Raw genomic sequence first — 23905 nt, 5'->3', positions numbered from 1 at the left:
TGTGTCACATTCTCTTGCTTCTTCACATGTCTAGTAATATTTTATTGTATCTGAACATTTTGTATAAAATGACAGTAGAGACTGAACTAAATAATATTTACTTCCAAAAAGAGAATGTCGTTTTTCTGTATCAGGCTGCTTGGTTAGGGGGTTGAGTCAATCCCATCAGAGGAACTGGGCTTTCTTGCAGCTTTAGTTTGACTTAATTCACTACTGATTTCAAATATTTTGAAAGCAGGGTCAGTAATTACCCTTCTTCAGGACTTGGGGTCTGAGTACTAGTGAGGTTCTGGAGCTCTCTCTGCACTTTACAATCAAGCTACCAACTTTCTAAACCATTAAAATATACATCTTTGCTTTACAGCTCAGTTGACTACTGTTTGGGTTCCTGGGGGAATTCTCTTTGCTCTCTAGTTCTGTAGTAGGCTTTTTGCATGTATAAAAATCTCTCTCTGCCTGGAATATCTCAGGAGGATTTCCATCAGCTCTCTTGCCATGCCGCCAACTCTTTGCAGCTAAAAGTCTATAGTGCCTCAAGTTCATTTTTCTCAGATCTCCTGTACTACTCCCCTCCACTTTCAAAGGATGGCTGCCATGCTGCCAACGCTTTGCAGCTAAAAGTCTATAGTGCCTCAAGTTCATTTTTTTCACATCTCCTGTACTGCTCCCCTCCACCTTCAAAGGATGGCTGCCATGCACTTTGGGAGCCTCCACACACCTCAGGTGGAATCTCTTTTAGCTATTCTGTTCCACCCCTCATCCCTCATGGTATACCACATGCCTAGCACTCAGCAAAGACCCATAGGACATAATTTGCAAGCATGTGTAGACCTGCACTGTGGCTGTGCCCTTTAGAATTATAATTTGCTACACCAGCTCACAGGTGGCTGTTAAAACCTAAAGTTTTGGCTATTTTTTCTTACCTCTCTCTATATGGATTCCTTCTCTTGTCACCCTGCTAGGGATGAGAGAAGCTGTGAATCTCTTCTCTCTTACAAAGAGAATTTTCTGGAGTTTCATACTTTTAGATTTCTTTTCTTCCTCAGCTTTCTGGTGGGTTTAGAAAAACTATGACTTTATGTTTTGGTTGTTAGAGTGAGAGTGATGGTCTTTTGTGACTTACCATACCCTAAATAGAAGCCACTACATAATTTTTGATGTTAGTTAATCTCTCTGAGCCTCAGTTTCTTCACCTATAAGATGACTTGTATGATGGTTGTAAGGCTTAAAGATGACGTAGCTGTGCTGTATATTCTCATTGCTTTGCTCTCTCTCCTTTGGTTGATACTTGAAATGGTACATAGCATGGTTATAAAATCAAACAAACTCACTGTGCACTATTTCTTTCTCCCTCATTTAATTGTGCTCTTCTGTTTGTCAATGATCATCCAAGTTGAACAAACTGACTTTTCACCTATTGCTTCAGAACATTTTACTGATCCTGGCATATACTAGTTTTATTCAGAGCTATGGCTTAAGTAAATTACATGCCAACCCTAAAAAAGTCACATAAAATTGAATACTGTCTCTCAAATATAAAATAGATTAACATATTAATAAAACCATCTCTGGTTTTATTGATCAATATACATTAATAAACAATTTTTATTTGATAGTCATCCCCATTTTATTCAGCCAGGAAATCTCAGTCACAGAGATATTAAGTTGATCTGCTTAAGGAACATAACCATAGTAGAGACCATCCTTGAATGTAATTTTACTGTCCTGATTCCCACAGCAGTTGTCTAAACCTGTTAATTTACACTGATTTGGGATTCCTAGAAGCTACTTCCACGTCACATTCATTATTTTTTGAAGAAGAGACAAGACGTATGTACAGTCATGTGTCCCCTAACGACGGGGATACATTCTGAGAAATGTATCATTAGGCAATTATGTCATTGTGTGAACATGATAGGGTGTACTTACACAAACCTAGATGGTATAGCCTACTACACACCTAGGCTATATGGTACTAATCTTATCGGACCACTGCTGTATATGTGGTCCATCATTGACCAAAAAGTCATTATGCGGCACATGACTGTATACTAAACTCATTTCATTTTTTGGATTCAGCGTTAATAGAAATGCCACAAGAGTGAAGAAAACCATATGTAAATGACATGGCCCTATAGAAAGAGGCGAGGGGCCGGCCGGTGGCATAGTGGTTAAGTTCGCGTGCTCCACTTCGGCAGCCCCGGGTTCCCAGGTTCAGATCCCAGGTGTGGACTTACGCACCGCTCATCAAGCCATGCTGTGGCAGCATCCCATATATAAAATAGAGGAAGATGGGCACAGATGTTAGCTTGGGGCTAAACTTCCTCAACAAAAAAAGAGGAGGATTGGCAATCGATGTTAGCTCAGAGCCAGTCTTCCTCACACACACAAAAAGAAATAGGCAGGATATATCTGGCTGATGGGCATAATCCTTCAGTGATACTGGCTATTTCTCTCCAATCTATTCTTCCCAGGCACATCAATACCAGTTAACATCCCCTGGGATCCAAAATCCAAATGTTGGTAAATGCCCAAGGGTTATCCCACACATTCTGCTTTCTAAGCAAAAAGAATCTTTTTTTTGAATGGAGATTCTGATTAAATCCTAGCTAAACTGACTGAAGTGCTTTGGTTTCCATGATGCCCTAAAGGATTATTACTGATGTCATTTATGTGGTCACAAGCTGTGTTTACAGCAATAAAGCAAGCTAGGCACGGGTAGTATTAAGAGCCCTACTAATTACACTACTATAAAAGGTTTACGGATGACATAAATTTCTATATTATTACTCCAGTGCTCTGGCGGTGGCATTCTGCCAGAGGAAGGTATCAGAGGGCTCGTTTGTTTTTCCTTCTTTGCATTAACTCACGAGGGGGCGAAAACAGGAGACTGAGGGAAAGAAGGAAGGAAAGGAGACCATGGGACATCTCACACCAAGAACAGACTGCGCGAGGATCACCGTCATTTCACGTGTTTATTTTATGATTTAAAAGTTATTTCCTCTTGCCAATAAACATAGGAGAGGATGCTCATTTCACTGGTAATTAAGCAAATGAAATTTAAAACAATGAGATATTTTTCACCTTTCAAGTTGACAAAAAATTACTGATAATATACAATGCTGATAAATAAGCAGAAAAACAGATATTCTCAAATACTGTTCATAGGCTTTTTAACTGGAAATGCTTTTGGGGGAGGGGAGATTTGATGATATTTATCAATATTTAAAATGCCTCTGACTCAGCATTTAAATTTTTAGAAATCTAAACTACAAGATACTCTCACTTGTATTTAAAGATATATCTACAAGGATGTTTCTTATAAAATGGATGGAATAATTTGAAATTGGAGATAATACATATGACCACTAATTGTGAGTTTATCAGTACTTTTCTAGCAATTCAAAACTCTAAGGTAAAGGTACATGCATTGAGATGTATTATTAAGTGAAAAAAGCAAGTTGCAGAACAATATGTATAGTTCCTAGAATTTACATGAAAAACGCATTGTAATTATGTATATGAATACAAATGCATAGAAAAATACCATAATTTAACAAAGATTTCCCTTGAAGAAGAAGGTGGGATTTATGTGGTAGGTGGGAAACATTATCTTTTTCTCTCTTTTTTAAACCATATTTATGTCTGTATTTGAAATGTTTATATTTAGATAAACATGTAATGTTTATATTCTCGTATTACTTGGATAATTTAGAAAATAAAAATAAATTTTAAACATGGTTATAACATTGTCACCTCAAATATTATCTCAGAGTCTCTCAGCTTTTCATGGTTCCTTCCTAGTATTTAGCAGTTTTTATAAAGTAGACATTCGCCTTAAAAGTAGTCCAATAAAGATCTTTGATCAGAAGATTTATTATTAAGGAGGTCTTTCAATTTATTTTAACTTTCAATCAAGTTGAATTGATTTTAATCGGAAGTTCTACATTAAGAGATGAATGATGGGCTGGCCCTGTGGCTTAGCGGTTAAGTGCGCGCGCTCCGCTACTGGCGGCCCGGGGTTCGGATCCCGGGCGCGCACCAATGCACCGCTTCTCCAGCCATGCTGAGGCTGCGTCCCACATACAGCAACTAGAAGGATGTGCAACCATGACATACAACTATCTACTGGGGCTTTGGGGGGAAAAAAAATGAGGAGGAGGATTGGCAATAGATGTTAGCTCAGAGCCGGTCTTCCTCAGCAAAAAGAGGAGGATTAGCATGGATGTTAGCTCAGGGCTGATCTTCCTCACACACACAAAAAAGAGATGAATGAAATTCTTTGAGTTTAGAATAATGCTGTAGATAGAGTACAGTATCAGTCAAAGTTGTTTCTTATGAAATAGTACTGAAAATATTATGTTTATTTTTTACATTAAGATCAATGTCTTCTACTCTGAAATCCAAGGCAAGTTGACTTGCACTTTAGAAGGCACTCTGCTCAGAGAACAAAAATTAGAATATTACATCTTTGGCCTCCTTTCCTTAAGTACGCAGGCTAATTAGAAAGCAGGAATAGCAACATTCTAGTATCTTGATTTTCAGCTTTTTTGAATCTTTATGAAAAGATCTTATTTCAGCTCACAGAATGAAGCTGAGAAGCACATGTTGATTCTGATGATTATGGAAAATAATCACCTTTTATTAAACAATTCCTCCCCAACTGTTTTTTAACATCCTGATTTCAATCTAAATCATACATAAAGAAGCATTTACATGATCCTCTGTGCCTGGTTGACTACTGCACTTTAGTTTAGAGTAAATAAAGTTTTAAAAGAGGGATTACAGTGATGAAGGTGTGGCAGGTGTCAGAGATGAGAGCAGGGTGGGGGTGGTAACAGCAGTCCAGGCGAGAGGTGATGGGTGGCTTGGTTTAGGCAGTGTTAGAGCTGATGAGGATGGAGAGAAGGATCTGAAAGGATCTCACATTGTGTCTGGCAGACAGTGGGCTCAATAAATATTTGTGAAATTTAACTGAACACAACTTTGCATCAGTCAATATATTTACGACCAAATGAAACTTCAACCCCAGATATGACGGGGGTCTTCTAAGTTAGTTTGTTGGGTGTGTTTAAATTTTAACCATGGGAACTGCATAGATACACAGGAGACACCTATGGTTGGAGATACCTTTGCTAAGGGGAGATACCATATTCTGGTTTTCCAGTGAAGCCAGGAATAAATAGATTTAGATCAGAGATTTTGGTACAAGATTAATAGGAAGCAGTAATGGTTTCTCCAAAGGAATTGTAATCATTGCTGTGTTTAGTTGGATATTTATCTGTGCTGCTTACTGAAAATGAATTGGGAATACTGGAAATTGTGCACATTGTGACCCTGGTATCAAAGACACTGTTAATTTACTCCTCTAGAATATTACTAAATGGTAATCTAATACCCTGAAAGAGATGTGACGAATATTTGCTGAAGGTAGCATGCTGCATACTAAGAAAATGAGATGAGCTAGTTGGTCAAAACCAAGAGGCTTACATTTTGTTCTTCCTTCCCGCTTCTCCGCAGATGCCAAAGGTCCCAGTGAGTGGCAGACCTCCTCCTCTGTCAGGTACTGGGACAAAACCCATGAACTCTGATATTCTCCACTGTGTTTCTACTTTTTACTTTATTACATTAAATTTTTGTGGTTCCTAATATTTTATGGGGGTTGCTAGAAACTTGGGGAGAGCTTAAGTTTATGTACCAGCAAGTGCTAAGGGCATATCCCCAAATCACCAGAAAGGTAAAGGCTTCTTAAACGGATGAAGCCAGACAAGTACACTTGCCACTACATAGAGGGGTCACTTAAGTCAGGCAAAGTGATGTAGACCTGTGCTCCATATATAACTGCTTGTAAGAGGATAGACCTTTGAGGGTCTTGGGAGTCACTAACAATCATGAAAATAGCCAACTGGTCCAGCTCATAGAAGCCTAGCAGCCAAGAAGTCACCACGGCTAAGTCTAAATAAAGGAGGTAGATGGTGTCTATGCTGGATTCTCCCAGGGAGGCGGTGTAGGGGGTGGTACAGGTATTGGAAGAGCAGCTGCCGCTCTTCTCAGTGCAAATTCAGGGTCCTAGAGCAAAGGGTGTGTGCATCATCAAAGAAAGGCTAAGGAGAACTGCCTGTTCCAACTGCTTGTAAGGAATTCTTCTGCTGTGAATGATTGGGAAACGGAGGATGGATGGAGAAAAGAGTGGTGAAATGGATGACAGAGGAGAAATAAATTCTTTTGCGATGAAAATTTGATGGAGATAAAAGAAAACGAGGCCCTCAGATCTGTACTCTTGCAATTAGAGGGACTGTTTACTTGTCACTCTCCTCCTCTTGTCTGTGAGCTTAGAAGGAGTGGGAGAAGGGAGATTATCCTTACTCAGTTAGGAATCCTTCACACATAGTAGTACAGTGTCTAACAGAAGAGGGCCTTCAAAAAGCATTTGCTGAATAAATGAATGAAATAATATATGAATGAATACATGAAGGAAGAAATGAGTAACCAAGGAAGGTAAGAGAATTCAAATTTAGATAAGATAATTTGAATAAGATGTAATCAGGTCAGAGCCTTCTAGAAGGTTCTGTATGAAGTGATCAGGGGCAGAACTAAAACTATAAAACTCTGTAGTCTGGAGAGGGGTTGCATCCATGGCTTGTGTACAGCAGGTTGACTCCTTCAGCTAAGAGACACTGAGTATAGGAACACATTCACCAACGACTTTCCTGTCAGGTATCTAAATTACTCAACATATCTGATGCCAAAACAACAGAGATCAGGGATTGAGATCTATTAAGTCTTTGTATAGTAAATAACTTGCAGTTTTTAACAGTGTAGAGACTTCTACATTTATGCCACTTACATAAGATCTGCCCACACATTTCTCTGTTAAAAAGAAGTTACCAAGTTCCTTGACTTTATTTTTAGAAATTGAGTTCTTTGCTTGCTTCTGAATGATCTAACTTAGTTTCTTTTAGTCTGACAAAAGTTTAAAATCAATAGCTTGCTTAAAGCTGTGCTATAATGGTCCTGAGTTTAACACAGCACAGCTGGAAATTTCCACCTCAATGAACGACATCCACTAAGCCAAAAGTTGAAATGTGCTGGTAGGTAGAGAACCTGCTGCTTTGAATGTGGTGAGGCCCCAGTAATCCATTGAGTTTGTCTGTGGTGTGCTCTTCCTGCCGAAAGATGGCTGAGCAAAGGCTCCACGATCTGTGACAGTGTGGCCTTCCCCTCTTCTGAGCTAGAGAATGACACACTGGCAGCCACTTCCCCGGCTACGTGGCCCCCAATGCTTTGTGCTCTCTCAGAGCATTTTGCAGCACTTTTTCATCTTGGCTTATTTTTATTATTTTCCTCTCCCCACCCTGATTTTAGTTTTCAACTTTGAAACAGAAAGAATGTTCTTACCCTGTCAAAAAATGGGAGCAAGATTCCTCTCAATGAGCTCGTCCAACGACAATTCTTGTCCACGCAGCAGTCCATTAGTAAGACTAGATCTCTGCTTATAGATTTCCTACCATGGTTTCCATTGAAATGGCCTTAAAAGGGATGTGCCGCTCATTGATTATTCCAAATAATTGATTTGGTATTCTGGAGATTTGGTATTCTGATTATAAAATCATGACCCAACTCTCCCTCTGGGAATGCATCTGAACAATCCCTACTGTTGTAATGACAGGATCTTCTAAACCATCTATGGCCTTTGTCTGAAGGACTGGTTCCTTGCTGGAAATTATTTGGGACAGAAATGTCATCCCCTCCTGGCTTTGGCCAAAACACACTTCTTTTTCCTCAACTCCTCCAGCTGGCATATGCCTTGGTCAGCAGACCAAATACGAATGCGATTTTCCCAGCTGCTTTGGACCTGTTTTGCTTTCTGTATGCGTATTCAGTTGATCACAGTTCACAGATGCATTCTGTGTGTGTTGTGGAAGAAAAAACATGCAGGAAAAACAGTAGTCAAGCTTAGTTTACAACATCTATGATCTTAATTGGTGTCCTTGTGCTCCTAGCCTTTTCCTGAGCAAAGAATAGTAACTTGGAGTGGTTAATTGCAAGCATGGCTTAAAGAGAATCTGGATCTTCTCTGCAATGTCTGAATTTGTAATGACAATTCTATCTCAGTAAAAGGAATGGGAATGTTTTTCTTCCCATTTTCTCCCATTTGTATATCAGTTTTGGCTGTGTGAGAAGGAAAAAGCTGGAGTGAAGGGAGGAAACAGAAGAGATAGGAAACACACACACAAAAACAAGAGGGAGAAAAAGGGTGGGAACTATTCTGATTTGAGATTTCACATTCATGATCAAAGCTCTAGAGCAAAGTCCTCACTCATTTCTGGAGCAAGCACTGGCTTAGGGAATTGCTCTTTCAACTCTTTCCTTTGGCAACCCTCCCTTCCCCTTCCCGATCCTTAGTAGTTTGGGTACCGTTATGTCTGAAACTAGAAGGGTGGCTCTGGCTCCTTCTGAACAGATTCTCAGCTTGGTTTTCTCAGGCAGAAGAACCCCCACTCTACACTATGGTGGAGGGGGACTTGGGATAGTGCACTTTAGTCCTGCACTAGTAATAATTACATCAATGAGGACTCTCACTCACATTGGCCACCATAGTGGTAGGACTATGTGAAGAGCATCTAAAATGTCTCTTCTTTTTGTTCCCTCTATGACTCATATCAGTGCCACTCCAACACCCAGTGACCAGTTAAGAAGAACATAAATGCTGGAATATGGCTAATGATTTTCAGGGTCCTTCTGGTAGAATTTATTCAAATTCAGGATTACACGTGTAAAATTCAACTTTCTGGGGAGGAGAATCAATACTTAGTAAGCAAATTTAATGCTGATGATGGCAGATCTTACTCATTGAATGCTTTCCACATGCCTGACATGGTGGTAGGAGTTTTCCATATATCAACTCATTGAGTCCACATGAAACCCATAAGGCAGTTACTATTACTATCCTGACTTATGAAATAAAGAAATACAACTCAGACAAGTTATGGGAACTTACTGGGATGGCTCAACAGCTCTTGAATTTTTTTTTTTTGTAAGGAAGATCAGCCCTGAGCTAACATCCATGCTAATCCTCCTCTTTTTGCTGAGGAAGACTGGGTCTGAGCTAACATCTATGGCCAATCCTCCTCCTTTTTTTTCCCCAAAGCACCAGTAGATAGTTGTATGTCATAGTTGCACATCCTTCTAGTTGCTGTATGTGGGACGCAGGCTCAGCATGGCCGGAGAAGCGGTGCGTCAGTGTGCGCCCGGGATCCGAACCTGGGCCGCCAGTAGCAGAGCGCGTGCACTTAACCGCTAAGCCACGGGGCCGGCCCAGCTCTTGAATTTTGATTGAATCGAGAAACAGAAAAAGTCCAGACCATAATTGTTTAAAATTATATTTTAATTGAGTAGACAAGTAATAATTTCTAAATATGATTCTTAAAGATAGACATGTTTTTAGATATGACTAACTAGGCAGTTACAGGTAAAAGGAAGTAATATTCATGTTATTTCTTAGAAAGAAGTGTCAAATAGTGAAACAAAAAATGGTTGGAAATATAAATTCTGATCATATTTTCTTTTTTTTGGAGGTCATTTCCTTTATGTTTTTCCTCACATAGGTCACTGAAGGGACCCAGTCACTCCAACTTGTAGCCAGAACCCACAATGTGCAAGCACCATATTTAAATTTGGTGAATTACATGATCCTCTTCCTGGTCCTCAAAAATCTCGGAAATGGAAACCAATGAAACCAGATGCTCTAAAAATGCATAGACAGGGAATTCTGATCTAAAGATAATCACAATGCAATTTTATTCCTGTGAAGGAAAAAATAATTGTTTGCTTCATTGTTTTTTTTTTCCCCTGCAAATCTCATGCAGCAGACTGCAATAATGCCTGCAAGATGGCTAACTGCTGAGTCTTTGATTTAATGAAAACTTAGGGAAAGCAATTCAGTTCACTGCAGGGGCTGCTTTGTTCCTCCATTATGATTCTTTTTTAACGAGAAAGATGATAGTAAGGATAAACTCTATTCCTCTGGATTTTTACACTAATTACATACAAAGCACTATTTTGGCAGAAGGGGACTTATCTCCTTCAGGCAATGCAGTTATCATCTTTAACCACCCTTCAATCTCCCACGTGAATGCTGGAACTACATGCCAGGAGTGAGTATTGCTCTCTGCCAGCTCTCAGCATGGAGCGATGAATGCTTAAAGATTTGCAAAATTAACAGTCAACATGGACTCCAGATAAAACAGGGAGACAATCCCTCCCTCCAAGCTCTATGCTGTTTGGAGTGAAAGAATCAGAAGGGCATCCATTAGTGAAGTATTTGGCATGGGGAATGAGGGAGGGTCTGATGTATAAAGTGTGTATGTCTGTAAGTTTTTATGAGGATTCATTAAGAGAAGATGTGCCGCATATTCGTGTCATTTTCCTTCAATCTAAAAGTCATTTATTGCACTAAGTGACATTGAAAGTTCTGCAGAAGCTATCACTCCATTTGAGATTCATCCATGTTAGCACAAACAGGATGTGCACTACTGGATACTATAAATTTGATTAAGACTGTGGGAGACTTGATTTGGTGCAGATTCAGCCTATAAGCACTGCATGTGTATAGAATGTGTGTACTTTTGTATTGTTTAATGGGTTATGAGCTTGATAAATAACAGCTCATGTCACACTAGCAAGTTCTTTGGAGTAGGTACACTTTGGGGAGACACTGTACTCATTCTTGTGGTCTAAAAGCATGCCACAATGAAGTGGGACATTTTAATAGCACTTCTTAATATCCATAAGTGACTGAGGGAATAGTTACCTATTGGAAACTCTGAGCCCAGTGATACATCATTTCATCATGGTAACCACAGAGTGATAGTAGACGGTTAATTCTCTTTTTTTTTCTTTTGGTCAGGTGTATTAAAGTAGAATTTACATGCGATAAAATTCACCCCTTTTAAGTGTGCAGTTCGAAGAGTTTTGACAAATGCATATAGTCATGTAACCTCTACAACGATCAAAACATATAGAGCAATTCCATCACCCCAAAAGTTCCCTTGTGTCCCTTTGCAGTCAACTCCCAGGCTCTGGTAAACATTGATCTATTTCCTGACCTTACAGTTTTGCCTTTTCCGGGACATCACATTACTATGCAGTATGTAATTATACAGTGTGTAAGCTTTCATGTCTGGCTTCTTACACTTAGCATAATGCTTTTGAGATTAATCCATATTGTTGCATGTATCAGTAGCTTATTCCTTTTTACGGCTCAGTGGTACTCTATTGTAGGAACATAACACAATTGGTTCATCCTTTCACAAGCTGATGAACATTTGGGTTGTTTACAGTTTTTGGTGATTATGAAAAAAGCTGCAATGGACATTTGCATATAGTTTTTTGTGTGGACATTATGTTTTCATTTTTTCTTGGAAGAGTGTGATTGATGGGCCATATGGTAAGTGTATGTTTAACTTTATAAGAAACTGGCAAGCTGTTTTCCAAAGTGGTGGTATCATTTTGCATTCTCACCAGCAGTATATGCGAGTTCCAGTTGCTCCATATACTGACAGGCTGTTTTGCTAGAACTGGAATCTAATTTTCTCTTGTGATTTTCTCTACCAATTTCCCAGCATGGTTTGTGTAGAAGCCGCCACCCGCCACCCCCCCCCACCCCCCAACCCCCAACCCCCCCTTTTCTTCTCCCTTCCCTGACAACAGAAGCGTAATTCCCATGGAGCGTCTACCCGGGATCCACCTCCAAAATCCCTGAGGCACAACCTTCCTATACTACGGAGGCTAAAACTCTCCAATCACACATGAGAAGTAAAAATAAATGCAACCTAACAAGGAATAGGAATGGAGGTTTGCCAAGTAATTTCCCACAAGGGGGACTTTTTAAGAGGCTCCAATGAATGTTACCTCACCAGACTTAGGTAAGTGACAGTAATAGCTGCCCCACGACTTCCAAGGGAGTTATAATTCAGTATTTACATTTGCCAAATGCTTTCTTATTCTGCCAACACACTAACAGTCCCTTCTCCTCAGTGATTTAGTCAAGGTGATCCAGAGAATTGGCAACTGAGCAGAGTGTGAGCAGCACTTGGGCTTCTGCTCTGAGAAAATCCTGGATCCTGCTTGAGCTCTTTTCACTGCTTTGGCCTGTGTTTTTGACTTCCTATGGTAAGCGTCAAAGAAAATTCCAACAAAGGCAAGGGGGGAAGATTCACAGAGGCAGAGCTGTACTAACAGAACTGGGGCGAGTGGGTGCTTCAGGTGACTCTAGGGTCGCCAAACTGTGAAATGTCAGATACCTAAGCTTCTAAGACCTTGTTTTGGCTCTCAGTGAGGTCTATATTATTTCATATGAAGTCCTACATTTCTTCTAATTACATGAATATTTTTAATCTTGCAACATTAGTGATTGAGAATTTGGCCTATGGAATTGTACGTAAGAAGTGTAGTGTTTCTGCAGAGAACAAATATGAAGCCTGCCTTGTGTTGGAAGAGGCAACAGTTATCTTCTAATTAAAGCTTCCTCAGCCACTACCAAAAGCAGGAATACTTTTTTGGACCAAATTCTGAGAAGAACATTCATGGGGGACTGGACCATGTTGTGTATAGACAAGGCTGCCATTTTTCTATGTTTTTCTATTTCCTCTTGTCCTACTTGACTGCTCTGGGTGAGAAAAGGAAGATGGTGAGTACAAGGGACTGGGAGAGGGTGAGCGCTTGAAATACCTGAGCTGACTTCATTTCTTCAGCCTCCCCGCTTAGAACTGAAATTTGAACCTAGACCTCTAGGATTTCTGTCTTCTGGAATTTAATGTTCAAAATGAGAATATTTCTCATAAAAAGTAAGGCATGAATTTACTTTTCAGTATTCTCTTGGGAAAAATTCAAAGGGATTACATATGGTGACATTTTTATGAGTGCTCTCTTAGTACTATTAGAGGCCTGTTTCTTTGTGAAACATATAAATGATTCAATAAATACTTTAAAGTCTATGTTTCCAGAATTTGCTGGAAAGCCAAATACACGCAATACTCATCAAATTGCTTTTAGCTAGAAGCTTGTCTTTTATTCAAAATTGGAAGCGTTTATAAAAATATCTTTCAGTGAAAAGCAAAACTGGTAAAATTAGTCACCAGGAATATATCTAAGGATGCTCAATGGTGGCAACATTTTCTTTCCTTTCTAGGGTCTGTATATAAAAAACACTTCTGATTCTATTCATGCTTTCATTACTGATACCCAATTTTCCACCACCATGACTTGAGGAGGAAAACAAGAATGAAAGTGTTTTCTTTTTACTGTCAGCATCCTGCCTTTGCCCCACAAGCCAAACCTCCCCCATCACTGAGTTAAATTGTTGATGGGAAAATAAAAAGCAATTAGGAGAGAGACAAGAACTGAGAAAAATTGGCAGAAGAAGAAAAGGAGGAGGAAATTATTGAGTACTTAAAAATTTGGTGGTTTATATAGGCTCAGACATTAAAAATTGCCAAAGAGGCACCATGGGTATCTATTATTTAAGAACCGCTGAAAGCAGTTTTGGGAAGCAGCAGCATTCTCGTAATAATTGATAAGAGAAGCTTATGGGCAAAAAGTGTGATGACATATTTTTTCTTGATAGGAAATATATCCTATTTTCACCATTGTTTTTAAAAGCTTGTCACATTTCTTGTTTCTACATCACGAATGCAAGAACCGGGTGGTCTTCAGTTGGACCCCAGCCTGTTCTTCTTTCCTCTTGTTTATAGTCTTTGCATTTTGTGTTTCTCTGCTTCCTGATTTCAGCTAGCTTTATATGGAATTTTAAGAAATAAGTAGATATGAGCAAGAGCCTTCTCTTGAGAATTTCCTAGGCAAATCCATAAGGTTTTGGAAGCTTCATTGTACTTTCTTAGTTATATTCCTGTGAGCTAATAGAAAATATATATATTGGTTTCTGCCTCTGGTTCTTGGCACAGAGCTCCTAAAACCCCTGTAATTTCCTAAGCAATGAGAGCACTTGATATATCTTTTGTTTTAACATTTGACCCTGTTTCCTGACACAGAGTTCTTAAATCCCTTGGAATTTCCAGGGTGATAGGAATGTCTTTTGTTCCAATGAGGTGACTCTTGGTGGGCTCCTGGATAGGGGCTAACCCTAACCCTAACCCTGGTGGACTGGGGTCCACCAGAAAGTCCCAGCCATGATTAGAAGCTTGGACTTTTCAGTCCCACCTCCCCATTCTGCAGAGAGGGGAGAGGGGCTAGAAATGGAGTTAATGATCCATCATGCCTACATAATGAAGCCTCCATAAAAATCCCAAAAGTATAGGATTTGAAGAGCTTCAGGGTTGGTGAACATGTGGAGGTACTGGGAGAGTGGTGTGCCCAGAGAGAGGGGAGAAGCTCCACCCCGCTTCCCACGTACATTGCCTTATGCATCTCTTCCATCTGGATGCTCATCTATATCCTTTATCATATTCTTTTATAATAAACTGGTAAACAGTAAGTAACCTGTTTTGCTGAGTCCCGTGAACCACTCTAGCAAATTAATCAAACCTGAGGAGGAGGTCGTGGGAACCTCTGATCTATAGCTGCTGGGTCAGAAGCACAAGTGACAACCTGGACTTGCGATTGGCATTTGAATGAGGGGGGCAGTCTTGTGGGACTGAGCCCTTAATCTGTGGTATCTGATGCCATCTCCAGGTAGATAGTGTCAGAACTGTAAATTGTAGGACACCCAGCTGGTGTCGCAGAATTGCATGGTGTGGGAACACCCTGCCCACCCCACATCTGGTGTCAGAAGTGTTTTAAGTGTGGTAGTAGTGTGAGAGTAAAGGGAAGACACAGAGGAGGAGGACTGCAGTTTTCTTTACAATTCCTGAAACCCTACTTTGTACCTAGAGCATGAGTTCATTTCAGGCATTACCTCAATGTGTACATTTTAACTGCCTGAGTAACTTCTCAAAAGTGGTTACAACCAACCTATTGAAGTAACAGCTTCCTAAATTTTACCTAAATTCTCAAACTTGATACAATGTCAATGGAACTACCTTTTTGAAGTACTTTTATTTCCTACAAAGTTGTTATGAACAGCAAGAATTTTTTGAATTTTAGAACCATCTGGAAGAAAACCTAGCACCAATCCAAGAGAGGGCTAGACTTAAAACTTGTTCAACAAGATACAAAATTTTTAAGGAAGAGTGTACTCAAATTTTTGTAGGAACCAATTGATAATTAGGGACAAGTTCAAAACTCCAGTTTGAACTGGAGTTATACCGGAACTTCTACTGGAACCTATTGCTTCAGAGTCTTTGATCATTGGTCCAATGCAAATTTGATAAAGAGAATTCAGTTTAACTTTGAAGTCAAATTTCGATGAGGCTTCTGTAATAACATTACCTTTAACACTCTTGAAAGGCCTCTTGCATTTATCACATTGTGTTTACATGTGACAATCATAAATTTTTAGAAGTTGTATGGTTAAAATTATGAAGAAAGATTTGTTTAAAAATATATTCCTGAGTCTAACTTCTTGCTGTTATATGGTGTTAAGTGGTATCAAAACAAGATGGTGACGTCCGTGTTGGGAGAATTGAGAAGACAGGTATCTTGCTTAGTCCTAACCTGCAGTCCTCTGGGGAGAGCGGTCAGGGAGCACAGGGAAAGGAGGAGAAATTGTGGCTATGAGAGCACCTCCCTCGCACACACCAGACTTTCCATCCTCTTCTCTTTGCTCTGTTGATCATTCCCTCTCAAATCTTGAGGTGTGAGAGGAAAGAGATTATTATGTCTCTAGAATATAGTACTGAATCAGCCTATACAAAATTAACGTAATTACTATGTTGATTTCCAGATGTTAGCTTAATGCCAGCCTATTAAAACATCTAAAGACGAAGCGTAAAACAAACACACATTCTGAATAAACACCCAAATAAAGACACGCCAGCAAATTTAGTGATAATCTGAGGCAATGGCAAACATTTCTAGATAGGGCATTTTAGAAATTGAATCTCTCCCTCACTGACTGGGATAGACAGAATTTCCTCAGGCCCTCTTCAGTCTTCTTTCCAAAGAGCCTCCAAGGTCCTCGCTGCTTCTAGTCCTTGGCCTCTTTCCAGCTGTGCCTCTGCCTTGCCCACCCTCCCCACTCACTCCCCGGCACCATCTATGATCACAGCCTCCTGACTTCATTGCTGTGCCTCACTAGACCTTGCATTCAGGGTTAGTTTGTTATTCAGGGTTTTGAATCTCAAGAAAAAAACCCTCCTTTTGTTAAAAATTGTCTCCCTTTCCTCCTCCTGCCTCCCCATGGTCAAGGGGAAGGCAGAGTGAGCCAGGAAAACACAGCCCTGGCCTAGGATGGGCCTCCACACTTCCTGGTTCTATAGCCTGGAACATGTTCCTATGTAGGCAAAGCCTTGGTTTTCTCACTTATAAAATTTTGGATAATAATATCTATTTCCTTGGAATGAAGGAATAAAAGAGATAATTCACATACAGAGTGGCTAGTACATTATAAAGGCTTAGTAGAAGGTATTATTATTAACTTTGGGTCTTTTTCTAAGTTTGGTTTTCTAAGCTTTTCTGCCTCTACTTGTCACGGTGAAATTTTTCTCTCTGTTTCTTAGGATGGCTTGATTTTATTTTTTTCCTGATGCAGGTTTTTGTTAAATCTCTGGAATCCTGGAAAGTAAGATGGACAAGAACCCAAACACTAGCTGCAATTCACCATTCGTAGCCTAGACTGTTCGGTTTTAAAAATCACTAGCGAAGATAAATTCACTACTTTCTCGTGAATTTTTTTTAATTTGGTAATATGAGAGTGTCAAAAAATTGTTTTTAATTGAATCTTACTATTCTTAATTATACTTCTTGTACTGGGCTAAATAATTCTATTCTATAAGAATTCTAAGCTATGATTCAAGCTTTCATCAAGTGAGTTTTAAGTCGAACTACAGAGCTCTCTGTTCTTGGTACAACCAAACTACACATTCTTCATGTTAAGTGTCTCATAAGTGAATTTCTAATGGTATGCCTCCCCCATATCCCCACTTCCTAGAGTCTTTTCCTGGATTGAGGCGTTAATGGTGAAATGGCGGGTGTAACTGTTAAATACAACATTTTTATCATTCAAAATCATTAGCTTTCAAATCACACTGAGGAAATATAGCTGAGACACAGTACTTATAACTTTTGGAGCCTGAGGTTTTAGTTGAAATTTTATTCTTAAATTAATTATGTCTACTGATGTTAAATTTTAAAAGACAAACACCAATAACATCAATTTTTGAGAAATAAATGGAATTAGCTTCTCCAATACTTTAAACAAATCCAAAGTTAAACTGGAATTCAGTCCCAACTTGTTCATTTTTATTCTCCCTCTAAGATGAAACTGACTACTGGCCAAATCACTATAATTAAGCAATATTATTCTAGACAGCAACCCAAATAAGGAAATGTGAAAATTAAATACTGATAAACAGTTCTCATAAAAGTTTCAAAAAAGTATGACTATTAGGACTGATACATATAGCAATATATGTATCTTTATTTATTATTAAGGTATATATAATTTTCGTCAACCCTTTCATGATTATTTTTCAATGCATATTTACAGTCAACATCTACTATTGAGGAAAAATTGTTGGCTATTTCTAGGCCATACATAAAAGCGTTTCCATCAGATTCAGTGATATAATCATAAGGCTCTGAATCTACTCTTCAGAGATACACCCAAGGATTTCAACTGCAATTGTCCCTTAAAAAGTTTTTCTGGCAATGACTCAGAGGACTTGTTTTATTGTTTCAGTTATTTTAAATTTAGACAGAACACCTCACCTGACCTTCTGTGGTAGTTTTTTCTTTTTTTTTCTCCTTTGTTATTACAAGAGTTGTGTTTACTATTTTTATCTTTCTCGTGTCACTTTCCCAAAGAACATATATTTGTCTGTAATTCCCTTGGATTTCCCAGGGCTGGCATTATTTAGGACAACTGCATCACGCCTGTTCCAGATTCCAGGTAAGCTTCCAAGGTAAGCACGCAATTTAGAGTCACTAGGGGTACCAAGAATGTTAACAGCAATTCAAATAGCAAGCAACTGTACATTTCTGCCTATACGTGCACTTCCTACTTCCTGCTGAATTCACACAATGCATGCTTCTTCGTGATTTATTCGTTCATTGTGTTTGTTGTATTACTGCAAAATAGAAAAGTGAGATTTGGGGTTTTGAATTGTCTGATGATGCTGTAAGCGAAAAAAGTTAATCTGGTCATGGCTCATCATTCTTCTAGATGTTTGAAAAAGAGAAACCAGGCTATATTGGTGGTGTTTTTGCATGCTTACCTTGTCTGACAGCTAGGGTGGTGGTATAGACCAAGAAGAGAAGGATGTAATTGAGGAAACTCTGGAAGACTGGTGTATTGGCATGGAAATCTTCTGACAGGTACTTGCTGGTCAAGCCAATTCCACATATAAGGAGAGATAACACCTGGCCCAGAGCCACAGAGATTAACATCTCCCTGGGAAATAAAGAGAAACAAAGCAAAGATCAGCAGGAAGTCCATTAAAACAGTAAGTTAAAATTTATTGAGCACTTGAGACATTCACTGGGCTTAGTGCAATAAATAGTATTTCTTTTAACCCATCACAGCAATCCTATGAGGAAAGTGGAATTATTACTGAGGTTTTACAGAGGAAGAAACCAAAGTTTAGAGGGGTTAAGCAATTTGCTCGCAGTCACATAATTAGGAAGTGGTAAAACTGGGATTTGAGATCAAATCTCTCCAAGTGATTCTGGCTTCTAGCCACAGCACTCTGGAGCCTGCAGGAGAAATTAACATCATCCGGATGCCCACCCCAGCATTAACCAAGTGTTCAGAAACCTGAGCCAGCATCTGAACACCAACAAAGAGGGACCATATTCCAACTTTATCTTCAGGCTCTATACCAATAAAGGAAGACTCTTCTCCTTATAAATAGAAATCTTGGATCCAGGAACACTTAGGTGAAGGGGCTGTACAAAGCCCTGAAAATCCAGGACTGTCTCCTTGCCATTCCCAGATTTTGGATTTCCGTTTGCTCTAGGAAGCATTAGTAAGCACTAGTATTCGCTTTCCTCTGCTTAATGTACAATTAAAATTGTTATTAAAACTGTTATTCATGAAGGAAATTTAGTGAATGAGGTGGCATAATAAAACATTTCAAAATCTGTAAATATTTCTTGTGGCTTTTTCATAGGCACCTCCCCTGTCAGTCTCTGTAGTGGGGACCAGAGGCAAGAGTCAAGGGGTTCACTTTGCATGGGTTTTATGGTCACATATACCTGCATGCTCTAGGCAGGAAGAGCCCCTGGAAATACTAAGCAAGCTCTGCCCTCCCCAAAAGTCTCGGCTGACTTTCCTGGTTTATTTATGGAAACTGCAATATAAAATAAGCAAGAAGTAGTATTTCTAAACAAAAAAGCGTTAGGCAGAGGATTTGCAGTGTTACATATTTCGTCCCCCATGACAGATGTGAATCCATCTTTCTGGAAGTGGCACAAAGTCCTGGGCAGATACCTTGGTGGTATCTTGCTTTAAAAAAAAAAAAAAAAAAAAGAATCTGTCACGCTTTGTTCATTCTATTTGCTTCCACGAGGAGAAAAAATTGTGATTGCAATTTTTTGCACCCACATTCAAGGCATGTGGATCCATGGAAAAGACTTTTCTGAGGTTAACCTGTAACATACTGGTATAAGCTTCTCATTGGTTGCCCTGTTTCCAAGTACTGGCGCCCAACCGCTGTATTCAATCTTTATAAAGGATCAAAGAGATATTTTTAAACATATAAGTTTAAAATGTCAGTCTGCTGCTTAAAACCCTACAATGGTACCCTATAGAATACAGTGATTTATAAGGCCTGTGGTAGACCGTATACAAAGATGGCTGCCAATCTTTCCTCCCACCCCGCTACATTCATGCTGCTCCTCCCAAAGGGAGGTAGGGTCTCTTTCTCCTTTTCTGGAAGCTGACCTGGTCTTGGGACTTGCTTTGACCAACAGAACGTAGGGCCTACATTCTGTCACGTGACTCTTGGGCCTAAGCTTTAAGAAGTTCCAAAGCTTCCTCTTTTTGCCCTCATAGGATACAGCTTCTACGTCAAGAACCCCGAGTTAGACTAAAGAACATTGTGAGACCACCTGAAAAGAGAAAGAGGCCCAGCCAGCTACCACCGCCTCAGCTGAAACACCAGACATGTGAGTGAAGGTCTTGGATCCTCCTGCCCCAGTGGAGCTATGCCAGCCTGCACCACATGGAACAGAGATGAACCATTCCCAGAGATCACTGCCCAGTTGGAGAACTGTGAGAAATAATCAATGGTGGTGGTTGTTTTAGGGCACGAAGTTTGCGGTGGTTTGTTAGGCAGCAACAGGTGACTGAAACAGCGTCCTACACGCCCCTCCTCCATTCCTTCTACTTCTGGAGGTTTACTCCCTGCTTCCCACATGTTATTCTGCCACGAAGCCAGAGCTCCAGCCCTACAGAACTTCTTGCACTTCAACAATGAGTCATGCTCTTCTTTGCCTGCATTCCTTTGCACGTGTTATTATTTCCAGAATGTCCTTCCTGCTTTTGTCAGTCTAACTCCTATTCATCTTTCAAGACTTGGCTCTTATGTCACTCCCTTCGAGAAGTCTCCCCTGCCCTCTCTTTCCTGAGATGCCTCTCTTTTACTTCTGTATCATTGTATTATAATTACTGCTTTTATACCTTTCCCCTACTGCCAGACTGTGAAGCTGTGCCATGTTCTTCATTGCCTCTACAGCTGGCAATACCATTCAGAGGAAGTAGAAAATGGAGGGATTAAAAGACAGTGCAGAGGTAGGCCTCGGCAACACTGAACAGTTTTGTTGAAGTGAAAGAATGATAGAAAAAAAAGGCAGAGGTAAAGAGAAGTACCAGAACGAACTCAACGGTTTTTAAGCCGGTCTAAGAGAGGTGTGATATCCACTAACAAAAATCATGATAAGGAGTTGGTTTCAGTGGAAAGATAAATATTTTGGGTAAATTGAATTTGAGCTGCCAGATGAACTTCCAAATGCTCCCACAGTATTGGAATCATGGGATCAGAGCTGGATAGGGAGGTCAACCAGCAGATAAACATGGAAGTTATACACAGAAGAGTCATGGCTAAAGTACTGAAAATGGATACTACCAAGGAAGGGAGAAGAGAGAGAATAAGACGGCCTGGGAAAAGTCGTTGGGGCATCCCCAGATTGGAGTTAGGGGAGAAAGAAGAGGCACATGATTGAAGACAGAAATGGTTAGAAGGCTGAAGGGAGGACCAGGATAGTTCTTGGTGTCAAGGAAACCAAGGGAACAGAGACTTTCATGGAGGGAATAGTTGTAATATTGAATGTTGCTTAGAGGGGAGGGAGGATGAGGACCAACAGGAGATGATTTGTAGTGACCATCAGCCTTTGAAAGATCAGTTTTGGCTGAGTAGAGAGTACCAGAGCAATACTGGTGTCATGGAAACTGAGGAAACAGAGAGCTTCGGCAGAGGGGATAGTCAGTGGTGACTAAGCGGACAGGAAGTGGTGAGAAATAAAAGTGCTGACTTGGAAGAATTCAAAGAATTCTTTGAAGAAGTTTGAACTCGTCATCATATAATAATAAGAATGATAGTTAAAAATGTTTTAAATGATTTAAAATTAATTTACAGTGGATTCATGATTATCCTGTCATTGGGTCACTCTTGATTATTTGCATACTAACTTACATCCTTAAGTGGAAGAGAATTAGGGAGAGTTACAGCTAATACACCAGAGTTGCTCCGGATGCTCAGTATTTCCACAGGAGAATGCTGTGTATGGAGTGTGTCTCCTTAGAAAAAGAAGGTTGAAAACAACTGCTATGACACGGTAATTCCTACAGCTGCTTAAATTACAACCATGGCAATATCCAGAACAAAATCAAGCCACAAGAAATGACAGATTACTTAACATAAAAGAACAAAATTTTAGTCCTTCTGATGTATATGTGCCAATATACTATAAAACAGCCGTCTACATACCAGGCCCTATATATGCAAAGATGAATAAGACACAGGTCTTGTCACGAGGAGCTACTAAACCAAGATTTTGCAGCTTAGTTTCTAAATAAATTACTACAAAATGGAGCCAGTTAAGATGAAATAACAACAATAATTCATATTTAATAAGTTGTTACTGGGACCAGCCCGATGGCGCAAGCGGTTAAGTGCGCGTGCTCCACTGCGGCGGCCCAGGGTTCACCGGTTCGGATCCCGGGCGCGCACCAACGCACCGCTTGTCAGGCCATGCTGTGGCAGCATCCCATATAAAGTGGAGGAAGATGGGCATGGATGTTAGCCCAGGGCCAGTCTTCCTCGGCAAAAAAAGAGGAGGATTGGCAGATGTTAGCACAGGGCTGATCTCCTGACAAAAAAGAAAAAAAGAAAAATAAGTTGTTACTATGTGCCAAGTCCTGGACTCAGACTCATACGTACTGTCTTATTTAATCCTCACAATAACTTTATAAGGCAGATATTATTATTGTTCCATTTTATAGATAAGTAAACTGATGCTTAGAGAGGTTAGGCAACCAGCCCAAGGTCACAGGGCTAGCAAAGGGAAGAGTTTAGATGGAAACTAGGTTATATGATTCCAAATCCCAACTTCCTAATCACTATGTTATATCATTATGCTGCCAGAAAAATACTCTTTGCCCTCAGAGGCCACAGAGCACAGTGTTGGAAACCTAAGTGGCTAGTTTCCAGAAATATTCTGGGGAAGGTGAAGACAAAAAAAGCCAGCCAGACAGACTGATGAAAACCCTTCCACCAAGACATCTGGAACGTATGTCTTTCAAGAAGTCACCACAAGCCTATTCTTGTTTCATTAGCCAAACAAAACAGCAGATCTGCTGTATTCAATTTCTGCTTTTAATTAGCGGCCATGTCATTCAGCTGTTGCTGCTATGATTTGATAGAAAATGCAATTTATGGTTTTATCTGTCATGCTGATAAACATGACTTGTAAAACAGGAAGGTGTGGAAGGGACCTTTTATCAGATTAGTTCAGGAGTCCTTTCTTAACTGTAGGGAGCCAGATACTGGAGCTGTTGCAGTCTGCACATCTGAGCTAAGTCACTAGAGTCACCAAAGCAAAATAAATAAGTAAATAAATAAAAATATAAATAAACCTAGATGGTGATACCACCCCTCCGCCCCCACGCCCTACCCTGCCATCTTCCTTTCCTCAAATTCTCTTTTAGCATAGGACGAATCCTTTTGGTGATTTGTTTCACAAAATGTTCTCCCTACCACTCTCTCTGTTTTAGGATCTTTTCAATTTATTTTCAGTCTTATCCCATCTTATCCCTCTGAACTATTTTTTTTCCATAGGTAACCATCACAGTAGCTCTGTGGCCCCTTCACCTCACTCCTCATAATTAAGGCACCACCTTCTCCAGAAAGCCTCCCCTTGCCCACTCCCTGCTCCCCAAGGCTGAGTTAAGTATTCTCATCTGTATGTTCTCATCTCCACCTGTACTCACCACACGGTATACTCATGAGCTCCTGAAAAGAAGAGAATGTATTCTATTCATTTCTATGTTGCTGCTGCCTTGAGGACTTCTGGATGGAAAGGAGATTGATGCTCAATAAATACAGAATGAATGAATGAACAAATTTACAAGTGAACAAATATCTATAAATGAAACAGGTGAAGTCTTAGAAGATTTGAAAGATGGTTACTTATTATATCTTGAAAAACTACTAGCTCTGAAAAACAAAAACAACTTCGCTTTTACTGTATTCCATCTGCCAGATAGACACTGAGATTAATAAGCTATTTTCTGGTGCATTTCTGAACAAGCCTGGGAAGGTGCTATCTTGCAAAAATGATACTATATATG

At 39.8% G+C, this 23905-nt stretch overlaps 1 protein-coding gene across 2 annotated transcripts in view; it reads right to left on the bottom strand.

Annotated features, from left to right (window-relative positions):
• The window catches only part of SLC35F1 (solute carrier family 35 member F1), a 385894-nt gene that overhangs the window by 136582 nt on the left and 225407 nt on the right, over positions 1–23905 (bottom strand). For both annotated transcript variants that reach the window (XM_004422261.3, XM_087444034.1), the window contains exon 2: positions 18333–18508. In XM_004422261.3, the coding sequence (XP_004422318.1) occupies positions 18333–18508 (176 nt within the window). The remainder of the gene's footprint in view (positions 1–18332; positions 18509–23905) is intronic.

This window comes from Ceratotherium simum, chromosome 19, assembly GCF_057802395.1.
Source record: "Ceratotherium simum simum isolate JZ-2026a chromosome 19, ASM5780239v1, whole genome shotgun sequence".
In the NCBI taxonomy this organism is placed as follows: domain Eukaryota; kingdom Metazoa; phylum Chordata; class Mammalia; order Perissodactyla; family Rhinocerotidae; genus Ceratotherium; species Ceratotherium simum.
This window is presented reverse-complemented; position numbering and strand designations above follow the sequence as displayed.